This window comes from Mandrillus leucophaeus, unplaced genomic scaffold (genome assembly GCF_000951045.1).
Source record: "Mandrillus leucophaeus isolate KB7577 unplaced genomic scaffold, Mleu.le_1.0 Scaffold251, whole genome shotgun sequence".
Taxonomy (NCBI): Eukaryota; Metazoa; Chordata; class Mammalia; order Primates; family Cercopithecidae; genus Mandrillus; species Mandrillus leucophaeus.
Genome location: NW_012102599.1, coordinates 303,888 through 319,084, shown reverse-complemented (window position 1 = coordinate 319,084; position 15,197 = coordinate 303,888). Strand labels below are relative to the sequence as shown.

At 43.6% G+C, this 15,197-nt stretch overlaps 1 protein-coding gene across 1 annotated transcript in view; it reads left to right on the top strand.

Moving 5' to 3' along the window:
* The window catches only part of RELL1 (RELT-like 1), a 74,582-nt gene that overhangs the window by 22,128 nt on the left and 37,257 nt on the right, over window positions 1-15,197 (top strand). The window contains exons 4-6 of the mRNA XM_011983512.1: window positions 7,655-7,712; window positions 10,752-10,988; window positions 14,363-14,501. Coding sequence (XP_011838902.1) covers window positions 7,655-7,712; window positions 10,752-10,988; window positions 14,363-14,498 — 431 coding nt within the window. The 3' untranslated portion in view covers window positions 14,499-14,501. The remainder of the gene's footprint in view (window positions 1-7,654; window positions 7,713-10,751; window positions 10,989-14,362; window positions 14,502-15,197) is intronic.

Genomic DNA, 15,197 nt, shown 5'->3' with positions numbered 1-15,197 from the left:
TCATCAGTAAATACCTGCTCCCCTGCCCTCAGGCCCTGCCCCGGGCACCCCACACTCCCAGATCCTCACTACTCCACAAGAGCATCTGCCTGCCCAGCCTGTCTGTCAGTTTGACTCTCTTCAACTGTTTTTGACTTAGAGAAACAGCAGTTTCGTATGGTTGAGCATAATTTTCATTGCTGTTTTCAGAATGTGCTTTATGCTTTTGGCATAGATCTGAGTGCTTTATATACGTAATCTCATTTAATCCTCAAACCATGCTTATAAAGTTGGTTCAATTATACCCATTTTACAGATGAAGAAAGAAGGTTCCAAGTAGTTAAACTTACATGGTTAGTGAGCAGCCCAGCTCTGTCTGTCTGGTTTCAAATTCAGCATTCTTTTCAACCACACAGTATTGTCCCTCCTCTCTTCTAACGTGCAGTTGTCAATTTCTACAGTCTATAAAATCAGACAACCAAACTTATTCAGATGATGTTTAAAATAACAAAACAGACCAGAATACTTGGATTTTGATCTCTGTCTTCCAGAGACCTTCCTTCAGGGCATAATAGTTGGTGATACTGTTGTTGAGTACTCAATCATGGATGTTTCTTTTACATGAAAAAAAGTGCTTTTTAATTTGCCCAAGCAATGCATGAATATGTCCTTGGCATAGGAAAATGTACCCATTCTGGAAGTGTGCAGCGTAAGGCGTGGATGACTCCCTCACTGCCCCTGTGCCTTTCACATTCCAAACTGCCTTTCTTGGCTGTGGAGAGCTTGCAGGCCTTTGGGACCTGGGCTTCTGAAAGCTGGAGCAGTTGCCAAATTTGTGATGATGCATGAAATGGGTTACTGACAGTTGAATCAGTCGAAATAAGTAAACTGTGAGAACCTTGCCAAGGGCTGAAGTTCTCATGTATCGACGTCATAGTACTCCTGAGGGTTTGCTGTATGCTGGGCCTGTTCTGTGGGCTTTCCAGGGACTCCAGGATCTTGACATTTTCTTCCCATGTTACAAACTGAAGCCCACCGTACTTAACTAAGTTGCCAATGTTGCACCACTGGAAAGTGGCGGAGCTGGGATTGGAATTGAGGTGTTCTGATTCCATAGTCTGTTATTTTAACCAGTTACTGTAGTACCTCTGTCCAGGTGGCATGAAAGAGGGATGGAAAACTTAACTCCTTTCAAAGAGAGACAGTATATAGCTGGGTTAGTTTGTAGAAATCTTAAGCATTAACTCAATAAATTCTTAAAAGTACCGGCTGGGCATAGTGGCTCATGCCTGTAATCCCAGCACTTTGGGAGGCTGAGGTGGGAGGATCGCTTAAGGTCAGGAGTTTGAGACCAGCCTGGCCAACATGGTGAAACCCCATCTCTACTAAAAGTGTAAAAATTAGCTGGGCATGGTGGTGCATATCTGTAATCCCAGCTACTTGGGAGACTGAGGCAGGAGAATCACTTGAACCCAGGAGGCAGAGGCTGCAGTGAGCCAAGATGGCACAGTCACCACACTCCAGCCTGGGCGACAGAGTGAGACTCTGTCTCCAAAATAAATAAATAAATAAATAAATAAATAGATAAATAAAAATAAAAGTACCAGATGACATAGGCCCTTTAATCACCCTATTTTGTAGATTAGGAAACAGAGACCCAGAGGATAAGACACTTGTTCAAAGTCACATAAGCAGGTATGGCAGGATGGTGCTGGCAGTAGGCACTTCTCTTAATTACAGCAGAGAACGTGTTTGGGGTCCTTGGAGGAGGCATATTATATAATGTCCTCACTTCCCACACTAATGTGCAAATAGGGCTGTTTTGTCTTTCTTTTTAAATGATGTTGTTTGCCTTTTGGAAAGTAGCCTTTGTGTTTTTACTGTGCTTCGTACCAGTAGGTACCACTCAGCAGTCAATACCTGAGGTGCCATTCTTCTCCTCTCTCCTCTGCTCCCCAGTTCTCTTTGCTTTCTATCTTATTCTCAACCCCAGGTCCCCTCTTCTCCTGTCCACGCCTTCATCTGTGTACCTGCGGTTTCTCCAGGGGCTTGTGAGGACAGCTGGTGACTCCAATCCTTTGTGCAGCCCTTGGTTCCCTTCCTGGACTCCCAAGTAATAGCTAATGTTGCTGCATGCCCCTCTCCAGCTGTGGCCTCTTCAGCTTCCAGCCTGCACCGAAACCACAGCCTGGTGATAAGATGCAGCCTTGATCTCTTACCAGTTTATAACCTAGCATGTTTGAGTTTGGCTTTGAGACTGAAATCCTCTATTTTGTGGACCAAATGCATTTTTAAAGTATTTTTTTCTCAATGATTAACATAACTTTGAACTTAGCACCAGTTTGGACTTCCCTGTTGACGTTTTCTGTCTTTGATAAATTGGAATTAATATTAATTTCACTTTCTAGTTTTAAAAGTGATAAGCATACCATAACTTTTCCTTTACATTAAGAAAGGAACAAAATTAAGCACAATCTGTCTGTTACCCTTTTCCCGCATGTGTTTAGGTTTTCTTTTCCTAGATGTCATGCATCTGTAAACATTTGCAATCGTGATATATGAATGGTTTCTGCTTCACATTTTAAGTTTGGCAAATGGGGTGATACTTGACCTGTACTCATGGTAACGTTCTTGTTTATGGTTTAAACACATTATGTCTTTAATGATGGAAATCAATTTTAGTTTAGATAAATATCTCTTGAAGGATGGATTATCAGCTGACCTGCTGGGCAAACACACTTTATTTGTTTGTCTCCATCCTCACACAACACTTCTGACACAGATGTGCGGGTTTTTTCCATACTTTGCAGTTCTCCAAATCTCGGAAGCCTGCAATTTAATACAGTTCTGACTCTGTCTACCTGGAGTTAGCATTAGATCCCAAAAGACTTCCCCTACTTGGGATGCCGGTTGGAAGCCGGGCTCTGGTACTTCTGACCTATAGTCTGTAAATGGCTGGGATGAGAGATCCACAGTCCCCTCCTCCGGTTCGATATTTTCCTAGAATGGGTTACAGAACTCAGGGAAACACTTTATTACATGTACTGGCTTGTTACAGAGGATGCAACTCATGAACAAGTGCTTCTGACCTATAGTCTGTAAATGGCTGGGATGAGAGATCCACAGTCCCCTCCTGTGGTTCAATATTTTCCTAGAATGGGTTACAGAACTCAGGGAAACACTTTATTACATGTACTGGCTTGTTACAGAGGATGCAACTCGTGAACAACAAAATAGAAGAGATGCATAGTATTGGGGGTGGGATACAAAGCTTCCCTGCTGTCTCTGGGTGCGCCACCCTCCCGGCACCTGCACCTGTTCAGCCACCTGGAAGCTATCAAATCTTGTTGGTCAAGAGTTTTTTTGTTGGCCGGGCGCGGTGGCTCACACCTGTAATCCCAGCACTTTGGAAGGCCAAGGTGGGTGGATCAAGAGGTCAGGAAATCGAGACCATCCTGGCTAACATGGTGACACCTCGTCTCTACTAAAAATACAAAAATATTAGCCAGGTGTGGTGGCGGGTACCTGTAGTCCCAGCTACTTGGGAGGCTGAGGCAGGAGAAAGTTGTGAACCTGGGAGACGGAGGTTGCAGTGAGCTGAGATGTGCCACTGTACTCCAGCCTGGGTGACAGAGGGAGACTCCATCTCAAAAACAAAAAACAAACCAAAAAAAAAGTTTTTTTGTCGAGTTTAATTTCCAGTCCCAGAACCCTGCGCTGTCCTCCCCTGCTCTGACTTTCCCGAGGTCCCTGGGTAGGGCTGAAAGTTCCAACCCTCTAATCACTTGGTCTTAATGATGACTGGCCCCACCCTGAGACTGTCTAGGGGCCCCACCCCGAGTCACCACATTAGTATAAACTCAGGTGTGATCAAAAGATGCCCATTATGAATAACAAAAGACTCTCCTCTCAGGAAATTCCAAGGCCTTTAGGAACTCTGTGACAGGAACCCAGGACAATGACCAGATCTATTGCATATTATGCCACACCTGCACACTGACTGTTTTCCTAATCCAAAGGGTTGGATGTACCGCCGTGCTAGCTTTTAATTCATCTTTCTAAATAGAGCCGAACTGAATCATGTCTGGGTAGTCGCTGGAGTTTTCTTGCATTGTATGGATGTTTGGAAAGTGTCTGGGAGTCTGTAGCTGAGTTTCTCTGCTAGGCCCTTACACTGGCTGCTTAGTAAAAATTGCAGGGAGTCCTACAGATATTCCTCAAGTGCTTCTGATTAGTACTTCTGATCCCTAGGCAAGAGATGCCTTTGTGAAGTTTTTGCCTTCAGGCTCCATTTATATTTTGGCAGAAAAGATTTCTTTATAAATGACTGTGAGTACGGAGTGGGTTCTGAAACTTCCTCTGTTTATGCAAACATGCCGTGAACCATTATTCAACCTGTGTCCCTTTGGGTGGGGACTTGGACATTGAAGGGTAGGATGGAGGGTGTCAGGGTTAAACACACCCACCCTGGAGTCAGTCAGAGCAGGGTTTGTGTCCAAGCCCGTCACTCTCTAGCTGTGTGACTCCGGCCAGTCAGTTACGATCTTTAGGTCTCAGTCTGTATACTTGTACAATGGGGGTGATAATTCTACCTACTGTTAAGGGCGTCAGAAGCGTCCAACATGTAAGATCTATAAAGCTTTCAGGCAGCGACTGGCACGTGCCGGCCCTTACATTTTGGTGATGGCAATGTTAGTTTTTGCTTGAGAAATTTGCCTTAGGTGTGAGGAAAACTTTGAAGAGAATAGTGATGGCAGAGACAACCAGACATTTTTCTTGCCTGATTTTGGCTGTTCCATGCATATTATCAAGCAGGGATTCGGGGAGAAAAAGAGGTCTTTTCTGGAAAACACCGCCCTTCCCTTTTCTTGGGGAGTTTCCTTGCCCTGCGCCTAGCTCCTCCCATTTTGGGAAAGGCTATGCAGGGAAGCGTAGTTGATAAAATGCTGGCAAGTGTGGAGAAAGCCGCCTATGGCTTAGTGGAGCCGTGAGTAATATGCAAGGAGGAGATACACCTTCAACAGAACTCAGACCATTGCTCTTTTATGGTAACTTCACAACCACATTAAGGCATGCGTTTCAGTCCTAACGGTGGTGTTATATGAGAAAGCCTTCCTGTCACTGGAAACCAAAAATGTTCCCAAGAGACAGATGACTGAAGCTGACTCGCTGGAGGTTAGCTCAGAGACAGGGATGCGTGTGTGTACACGCGGGTATGTACCTGTACACGCATGCATGTGCGTGTGTGCGCGTGTATGTCTCCCATGCCACAGGGTGAGTCCTAGAGACTCCCTTAGCAAACCAAAGGAATGTTTACTAATTATTCCTGGGAGAGAAAGATGAGTTACAGGAATTCATGAATAACTGAGAAACACGTCTATAGGAAGCAAGCTTTAATAATGATTTTAATATAGCATATCTTCCTGGAATTAGTTTGTAATTTGATGTTTCATTTTTTAGGTAGTCATCATTTTACAGGTGATTGATTTTCTCAGGCAGTGATTTAAACGTTTGATTTTAAAAAGCTCACTCTTTGTATATGCTGTTAGTGCTGTCCCCGTTTTAACACCTTTTGGTGGTGTTTTCCCTCTTTTTTATGTTTGTAGTTTTGAAGTTTGATAAATGTTGGCAGAGTAAGTATGGACAGCAAATTACTTTATATAATCAGTCCTCCATATCCATGAGATCTGCACCTATAGGTTTAACCAATCAAGGATAAAAAAAAATTAGGAAAAAAAAATGGATGGTTGCATCTTTCTGGACATGTGCAGACTTTTTTCTTGCCATTATTTCCCAAATAAAACAGCATAACAACTATTTACGTAGGATTTCCACTGTATTAGGTACTATAAGTAACCTAAAGATGATTTAAAGTGTACGGGGGTGGAGTAGATATGTTTTATATCAGGAACCTGAGCATCTGTGGATTTTGATATCTGCACGGATCTGGGGAACATTCCTGCATGGATACTGAGGACAACTGTATTTTGTATACAATAAAATACAAAATTGTATATGGGATTGTATATCCAAACCTAGTATCTGAAACAACGTTTTTTTTGAATCCTCATTTATTAGTCAAACAGGAAATTAACTGACATTACTGGATTATACTTAAATGTGTTTTACAGAGGCAACTGTCTTCTTTATTGTGCAGGAGAAATTACTATGGATCCATTTTCATAATGTTTTTGTAATGACAGGAGGTCTTATTTAGATCAAAATTTGTGTTTGGAAATGCATTTGGACATCCTCACAGATAGTTGTGAAGGGTAAAGAATTTCTTTTGGCAAAAGATTAAATGTCATATTAATACTTCTCAAAATAAAAAAGCAAAAACCCGTGTGTTCTCAAGGGTTGCAATGGGGCGATGTGTCCCCTAAAAAGTTAAAAATTGGATCGAGGCCAAACAAACAAACAAATACCTCACTCTCTTATATGTAAAGCACAGATGTGTATAGTACATAACCAAATATGAAATGTATCTGCCATACTGTACTTTAATGAGAGAGTCATTAGGGAAAAATAGTTGAACAAAGCTCTTGGGTGGGGCAATAACTAAAGCCAGGTTGAGAAACCCCGCATTGTAAGCCCTTAACTGTTAACACTTACAGCAGCAGTTGGAACTAGAATTAATATTCCTCCTCTAGAAAAGGCATTTGAATGTTAAATGTTAAAGGTTGGTGTTGGCTTATGTGGTGAATAGTGATTTTTATTTGTTCTTTGCTCTCTTAGAGACTTGTGGTTAGTCATGAGAACAGTGCTTCAGAAATCAATTGAAAAGGTTATGAGCCAGTAATAACATTTGGCCTTGCCAATTAAATAGCCAAGGGAATCTTGAACATTCACTTCAGTCTTTTATCCTGGAGAGCATGACCACTCTACAGGAGGCAGAAAACACATGGCGTGTGGATGTGGGTGTGGGTTGGGGGACTCAAGAAACTAAGAAACTTAGATTAGGTTTTTTTTTTTTTTTTTTTTTGCTTTTGTTGACAGCCTAGCCTCCCACCTACAAATGTAGATTTTTTTAGAAGTCTAATTTAAGTTAGCATATATTACATAACTTATATGTTGTGATCAATACTTGAAATTTTAAGATATCTGGCCAGTCAAGGGCTTATATGATCCTGAAGCTCATCTGGAAAATTAACCTTCTCTCATCCGTGATTCGATGTGGGATAGAATTGATGCTGCAGGAGGATGCAGAGTTTAGAGCTAATTATTTTGGCACATACAAGTTATTAGACTACAGGTCACTTATGAAATACATTTCACTATCAATATTTTTCAAAGCATATTTATCAAAATGAGTTAACTGCAATAGAGCTGCGGCATATAAATGGTCCTTCAGTTTGTTGGAGTTGGCGTGGGGTGGGGGGGTAGTGTCTACTTTATATTGCTATTGATGTGTAGGAAGCAATGCCTTATAGTAGATCTGCTCTCCTTGCCGTAGATTCTCTGTCACTCTTACTAAGTTCCTGCTGGGTGAAAGTTATTGACAGATGGTGCCATGTTATGCAGTTATGTTGGGGGAGACCCTCCCTTCTCTAGGCCCCCAGGACCTCATCTATGAATTGAAAGAATGGAATTAGATGTGTTTTCAACAGCTTTTCTGATGTGATTACTCATCTTATTCGTTCTATTTTAATTCTTTAATTTTATTTTTATTCCTTAGCGAATGCTGATGTCTTAAAGGCGATGGTAGCGGATAACAGCCTGTATGATCCTGAAAGGTGAGTGCTCCTCCCCTCCTCCTTAGTGCAACATCTTTTCAGTTATTTGCTCAGATATGGCGCCTTCTGAAATGCTCTTCTGCTAGAGCAGGTTTCCCAACTTTGGCACTATAGTTATTTTGAGCCAGCTAGTTCTTTGCTGTGCAGAACCGTCCCGTGTATTGTAGGATGTTTGACAGCATCCCTGGCCTCCACTCACAAGATGCCAGAGCACCCCCTGCCCCCACCCTCCCAAGGTGTGACAACCCATAATATCTCCACATATTGTCAATTTCCTGTAGCGGAGATGATCACTCCTGGTTGAGAACTGTTGTGTTAGAGAATAGTGATGGGAAGAAGTAAGGCATAGAGGTTAAGGGCAAAAACATAGCCTTGGAATTGGGAGATGTGATTGAGTCCTGCCTGCACCACAATATTAACTGTCTATTCTTGAGGAAGTTAACTGACCACCCTGAGTTTAAGTTCCATCGTCTATAAAATGGAGATCACCACAGTACCAGCTTTATAGGGTTGTTATAAGGAATATAGCATACCTTAAGCATTGAAAGACCTCCGTGAACAATGATGATTAAATGAACAAGCTGGTTTGGAGCTACCTGCTATGTTCTGTTTTTTGTATTACTGTTTTAGGTTATGGTTGTTGAGCAGCATATTCCTTCATAATTAATTACAGAGAACTGTATTTCCATATAAGTATTATTTCTTCAACAAGGAGCATTTATTGGATGCCTGCTGTGTGCTGGGTGCTGCTCTGGAGCTGGACATCCACAGACCCTTGCCATGGAGGAACACAGTCAGTAGGGAGTGGAGACGTGTGTGTGAGGCCTCGTGGTGGAGATCCTGCAAGTGCTGTAGGACTGGTGGAGACTGAAGGCTCTAGGGGACCCTGGGGGGCCACTGGGAGTTCAGGAAGGTTCATGGAAGGGGTGCCATCTGAACCAGGTGTGCAGGAGGTGGAGACGAGAGTCAGGGTTGGCTGTAGGAATAAGAAGGGCCAGAAGAAAAGTCACCACATCATGATAGCCTGGGACTCAGCCTATGAAGGGTTCGGTCCAGGGTGGCCAGGCCAAGTGACATGGCAAAGGGGTTGGATCTTTCTTCGCTTCCTATGTGGGTTGTGCACTCAGCACCCCTTAGATGTTTAAGAGGTGTTTGTCAAACTGGCTACGTAGGATGTGTGTTTTGGAAAGGTAACTCAGAATGCAAGGAGTTGAGTTTAGGAGAGACGTAGAGTCATAGAGACAGAAGAGCTCTGATTGCTCCCACATTCCAGTCCTGGCCACAGACAATTGGTGTTCTGACCATCTTAGCTCATGGTGTCTTTGTCTTAATCATCTCTGGGCATCCTGTAGTGCCCATCAGTGGGTTTTGTACACAGCTGGTACTTGAGAAATGCTTGTTGAGTGAATGTTGTTAAACTGTTGCATTCAGCTTTCTGATATGTGGTGCTAAGTTGACATTATTTTCCAGGAAGGTACGGCTGTGTGTTTTTATTTTAACAATTAGGAAGGCATCCCTAAAGAGCACCAGAAGACTTTTGTCTGTTAGTCATGTTTGAGGCGGTCTCCTCAACTGTAGGCTCTACTTCTTTTTTTCAAGTGTGCAGGTGGCCAGTTTGCATCAACGAAAAGCCTGGTTTCTGCCGTCACAGCCTCCTGTGCGTCTCTGGGGCTCTTGCCACGGTCCAGGTGTCAGGCTGTGGGTGTCATGCCATCCCCACTCCTCCCACCTGTGCCGGAGGGCTGATTCCTGCTCAGTTCAGCTCTGCTAGGTTCGAACTCCTCCTTTTCTGCCGGGCCAGAGCCTTCACACATGCCTTTTGAAAACAGCTCGTATCTGGCCTATATATTTCTGCTTTTTATATTTCAGATGGTCTAGCCAAATTTATTCCAGATTATCAAAGTGGTCTCTGCTGTTTCTGAAGCACTATAGTGTATAGCAAGGTGATTAATTGCATGGTTTCTGGAATTCAGCGTTCTAGGTTTGAATCTCAGATCCAGCACTTATTTGCAAGTGTGATCTTGTTGCAAGTGTGAGGCCAGTTACTTCACTTCTCCCTGCCTCAATATCCTCATTGTTAAAATGAAGAAATTAATAATACTTACATCATAAGATTTTATAAGGATTAATTCCATTAATATATACATATAAAATGCTTAGAATACTGTTAGCTATTACATTATGACTGTTATCAACACCATCAACATCTGTTTTGGACATCACTTTTGATATCTTTGCCTAAAGGCTTTCCTTCTTTGATATAATGGAGATTTGATGAAATCTTTTCTCTAAGTTATCTGATAATTTGATGGAATTGAGTTCTTCCCTTTTCCAGGGCATAGATACTTAGGGAATCTCTTTGTGTAGAGTGATGGGCAGACACTCTGGTATGTGAGAAATTAGGATAATTGCATGAGAAAAAAGATCAGTGTTTTAGAAAGAAACCTAATACTTTAAAGCCAGTGTATCACTGTTAGAAGCAGTGGTTTATTCCCAGCTAATAAATTCCATTCTAGAAGTGATAAATCACATTCTTTTTTTCTTCTAAAGACAGGGTCACACTCTGTCATCGAGGCTGGAGTTCAGGGGTACAATCATAGCTACTGCAACCTTGAGCTCCTGGGCTCAAGCGGTCCTCCCGCCACAGCCTCCCGAGTAGCTGGGACTATAGGCATGTGTCATCATGCCTGGCTAATTTTTTTATTTTATTTCAGAGACAGGCTCTCTCCATGTTGCTCAGGCTGGCCTCAAGCAATCCTCCCACCGTGGCCTCCCAGAATGCTGGGATTATAGGCATGAGCTGTTACGCCTGGCCATGAATCATATTATTATTGCTTAAGATAAGCTGTCATCGCACGGTCATGAGAGCTGAGTACCTGCTGTCTGAGGCCCGTTCACAAAGTCCATTTGTACAATTGGAAGATGCTTTGTTTTTTCTTTCAACTTAAACTGCTTCTGTTATCACAGGGAGAGAGATGGCCTTCACTGGTATTTCCTTTAAGTAACCAGTTGCACTTTTTATTTTCCTCCCCACCTTAGCCCCGTGACCCCCAGCACACCAGGGAGCCCACCCGTGAGTCCTGGGCCTTTGTCACCAGGGGGGACCCCGGGAAAGCACGTCTGTGGCCATCATCTGCACACGGTGGGCGGTGTTGTCGAGAGGGACGTGTGTCATCGGTGTAGGCACAAGCGGTGGCACTTTATAAAGCCCACCAACAAGTCCAGAGAGAGCAGACCACGGCGCCAAGGCGAGGTCACGGTCCTTTCTGTTGGCAGGTAAGATCTCTTCGGATGCTTTTGGTTTATGTGTGACATGTGTGCTCTGGTGTGTGGACTTGTGCTTACCTGTCAGATGTAGAATATGTTCTCCGTGCCTGGCTCAGGTTATATCCCTGGGCTTTTTAGATGTTTTCTGGTGTGAGTCCTAGATTTTTCCAACAACAGAAGAATCCTAAAAGGCGGCTGTTGCTAGATCAGATGGGAAATGTATTAAGATAAATACCTACCTGCTCTAACAGATAAAGCCCAGATTTTCAACTGTATACAGAATAGACATTTATATATCACTTATGGAATCCAGGGCAGGTAGTGAGATATCAACGGGTGGCTCTTCAAGTACTTGTCCAGGGTTCCAGGCCCCCTTCGTTTGTGGCTCTGCCGGGTTTGCCAGCCAGAGGAGCAGGTCCGTGGAAGGTTGTTCACGAGGGATTTTGAAAGAGCTACTAGGCCTGAGAGTGGCTCACATCATTTTGACTCACACTTCACTGGCTGGAACTCGATCACCCAGCCAAGCTAACGTTCAGGGAACTGAGAAATATCATCGGGCCATGTGCAAGGGAGGGGAGAAGCCGTGGATCTGGTCCACAGCCCTCCAGTCTCTGTCTTGTAAGTTCCATGTGAATTCCTTTGACTGCTTGCTTTTAGTGGGCGGTGCTTTCCACTGTGTCTTGGCTCTCCGGGTCCTAGTGCCTTTCACTTGTGACCCATATGTGAGGTGGAGATCCTGCAGTTCAAGTGATGAATCCATCAGCCCTTACCTGAAGCATCTTTGCAGTGGGATGCTTTTGCAGTTCTGCTGTTGGATGCTGAGTCCCATGCAGGAACTGCATTGCCGATGTTGCATTTGGAAAGACAGTGGGGAGTACTGGTAAGGAACACACATGCTGGAGTGAGGCTGGGTGAGCGCTGAGCAAGAGTCGACAGTGCTATTACTTACATGATCCTTCTGTGTCTACTGACAACCCCTTGGGAAGAGTGGCCTGAACTCGTTGCTTCTACTCTCCTTCGAGTCCTGGCACCACTACTTGCAAACTGTTACGTTGCTCTGTGCCTCAGTTTCCCCCTCTGTAAAGTGAGAAGGACAGTCACACTCACCTTATAGAGTTGCTGTGTAGACTAAATGAGGTGATGCACATAAAGGTCTTAAACCGGCTTTGGGTACTTACACACTCAAGAAATGTTGGCCGGTTATTATTTTTATTTTGATTCAGTTGAGTTTCATCATTGTGTTGCACAAGCATCACGGAGAAGATTGCCGGGCTGTTTGCCACTTACAGCAAAACAGCACAACTCATGACCACACTATTTTATTAACAAGCAGAGTCATGGGAATTTATGAATGCAAAGCAGCGAGAACCTGTAGCTTGTTTGGACAAAGCATGTTTTGTTGGTCTTAAAAAAAAATCTGCTGAAATTTTCAACTCAGATTCAACACGGCTTTTTCTTTTTTTTTCTTTTTTTTTTTTTTTGAGATGGAGTCTTACTCTGTCACCCAAGCTGGAGTGCAGTGGTGTGAACTCAGGTCATTGCAACCTCCGCCTCCCGGGCTCAAACGATTGTCGTGCCTCAGCCTCCCGAATAGGTGGGACTGCAGGTGCCCGCCACCATGACTGGCTAATTTTTGTATTTTTAGGAGAGATGGGGTTTCACCAATTTGGCCAGGCTGGTCTCGAACTCCTGACCTCAAGTGATCCATCCATCTTGACCTCCCAAAGTGTTGGGATTACAGGTGTGAGCCACCGGGTCTGGCCAAATGTGGCTTTTTAAAATGCCCCAAATCCAACTCTCTTTCTTGGATATTGGATGTTGGATACTTAATGATTCCAGGCTGTTTTTCAGCATGTATTACTTAAGAGAGTCTTAGAGTTTGACAGAATAGATTTGTGTTTACAATTTCCCTGTTCGTTCTTTCACTTCTTCAGAGCCTTCTCCTCAGGATTGGTGATCTTATTCTGGACACAGAAGGAGGATTTATTTCAGATAGTTTTTAAGGGAAAAATTAAGACCAGAACTAGAAAGAAACTGTTATGAAAAGCTCTAGGATTTGGTGATGATATACTAGAAAAAACAGTTAAACTGAATACATTTATTTAACTCTTAATTCTTGATGAAAATCTCTTCCTTAACTTCCTTTAGTCTTTCCTTAATCTGTAATGAAAATTAACCCATTGTGTTTTTTTTAAAGACAAACTCTCAAACCCTAACGCTGATAAAATGTGTTGCTAGGGCCCTTCTGATTTTCTGCATATGTGTGAGAGAGAGTGTGTGTGTGTGTGTGTGTGTGTGTGTGTGTGTGTGTGTGTTGAGATAGGACTGCCTGACAGTTGCATATTTTCAGAAGTTCGTCATCTTCTGGTAAACATTCTGGTTATGTCAGTCTAATTTGTAAACCAGTTGAGCATTTAACCAGGTTTCTGTGGTTAAAAAAAACTGGCATAGGCCAGGTGTGGTGGCTCACGCCTGTAATTCCAGAACTTTGGGAGGCCGAGGTAGGTGGATCACCTGAGGTCAGGAGTTTGAGACTGGCCTGGCCAACAAGGTGAAACCCCATCTCTTCTAAAAATACAAAATTAGCCAGTCATGGTGGCATAAGCCTGTAATCCCAGCTACTTGAGAGGCAAGGCAAGAGAATCGCTTAAACTCGGGAGTTGGAGGTTGTAGTGAGCCGAGATTGCACCACTGCACTCCAGTCTGGGCAACAAGAGGGAAACTCCTTCTCAAAAACAAACAAAACCTGATCATTGTTAGAAACCACAACTCTGAGGCTGTTTAATATTTGAGTCCCTGAGGTTTTTTTTTTTTCTTATGGAGACAGGGCCTCGCTCTGTTTCCCAGGCTGGAGTGCAGTGATGTGATCTCTGCTCACTGCAGCCCCCTCCTCCTGGGCTCAGATGATTCTCCTGCTTCAGCCTCCCGAGTAGCTGGGACTACAGGTGCACACTACTATGCCCGGCTAATTTTTGTAACTTTCGTAGAGACAGAGTTTTGCTATACACCCTGGCTGGTCTCAAACTCCTGGGCTCAAGCAATCCACCCACCTCAGCCTTCCAAAGTGCTGCTGGGATTACAGGCATAAGCCACTGTGCCTGGCCAATACCTGAGTTTTTAAATGCCTTTCGCATGCTCTGTGAAATATCCGGCTTAGTCTGTGATGTGGTTGAGTAGAGATCAGCTGGAAGGTTGGGCAGGGGCCAGGGGAATGTGCCGGAGAGGAATGCATGCTCCTCCTCTTGAATATGTTGTTTTTCATTTGTGTCCTAACTTTTGGCTGAGTTCATTTGAGATCCTCTGGGTGGATGATTTTTGCTTTCTTCACAATTCTTGTTTATTAGAAAAGCAAACCCCATCACATCTCCCCGTTCCCCCCTCAGGTTTAGAGTTACAAAAGTGGAGCACAAGTCAAACCAGAAGGAACGGAGAAGCCTGATGTCTGTTAGTGGGGCTGAAACCGTCAATGGGGAGGTGCCGGCAACACCTGTGAAGAGAGAACGCAGTGGCACAGAGTAGCAGGTGAGCTGTGGTTTTGGTGACATTGGGGGCAGGGTGGCGCAGGGTGAGGAGAAAGTACTGGGAGCTTCCCGGGTGCTATGGCAGCATAGGGATGGCATTTGGCAGGGAAATGGGAGAGCTTTCCTGGACCCAGGAAGGCCGAGGGGGACTGAACATGATTACTTATCTGCCCAGAGCTTCTTGTGAAGAAGTCACAAACGTGGTGCCTCCAGGGGCTTGGCCTGTGTGGTAATGAGGACAGAGGATTACTTGTGAGGCAATGTGGCATGGTGGGGATTGTGGCAAACTAGAACTCACATCACCCACCATATAGGGCTTGCGTTACCACAAGGCAGAAAGCGCCTAGTGTTGCTGCATCTTCTTATGTAAAAAAAGACAAAATTCAGACTTTTAAAATGTAAAATCACTGATTTTTGATTTTGGCAGCTTACTTTTTTTTTTTTTTTTTTTTTTTTTAAAAACAACCATGCAGGCCAAATGATGTGTAATCTTGTCACCATTTCCAGGTAAACTGTGACTTGAAAAAGTCTGGAGCAAACAAACCAATCCTTTTTCCTTTTATTCTGTTGGAAACCAGTTTTCTTTGTGTCACAGTTCTGAAACCTCAATACGAATATTTCTCTTCCCACCAAATATTTTGAGGCAATTGAAAAGCCACAGTGATTTATTTCTTGATTTGGCAATTTTAATTTTGCA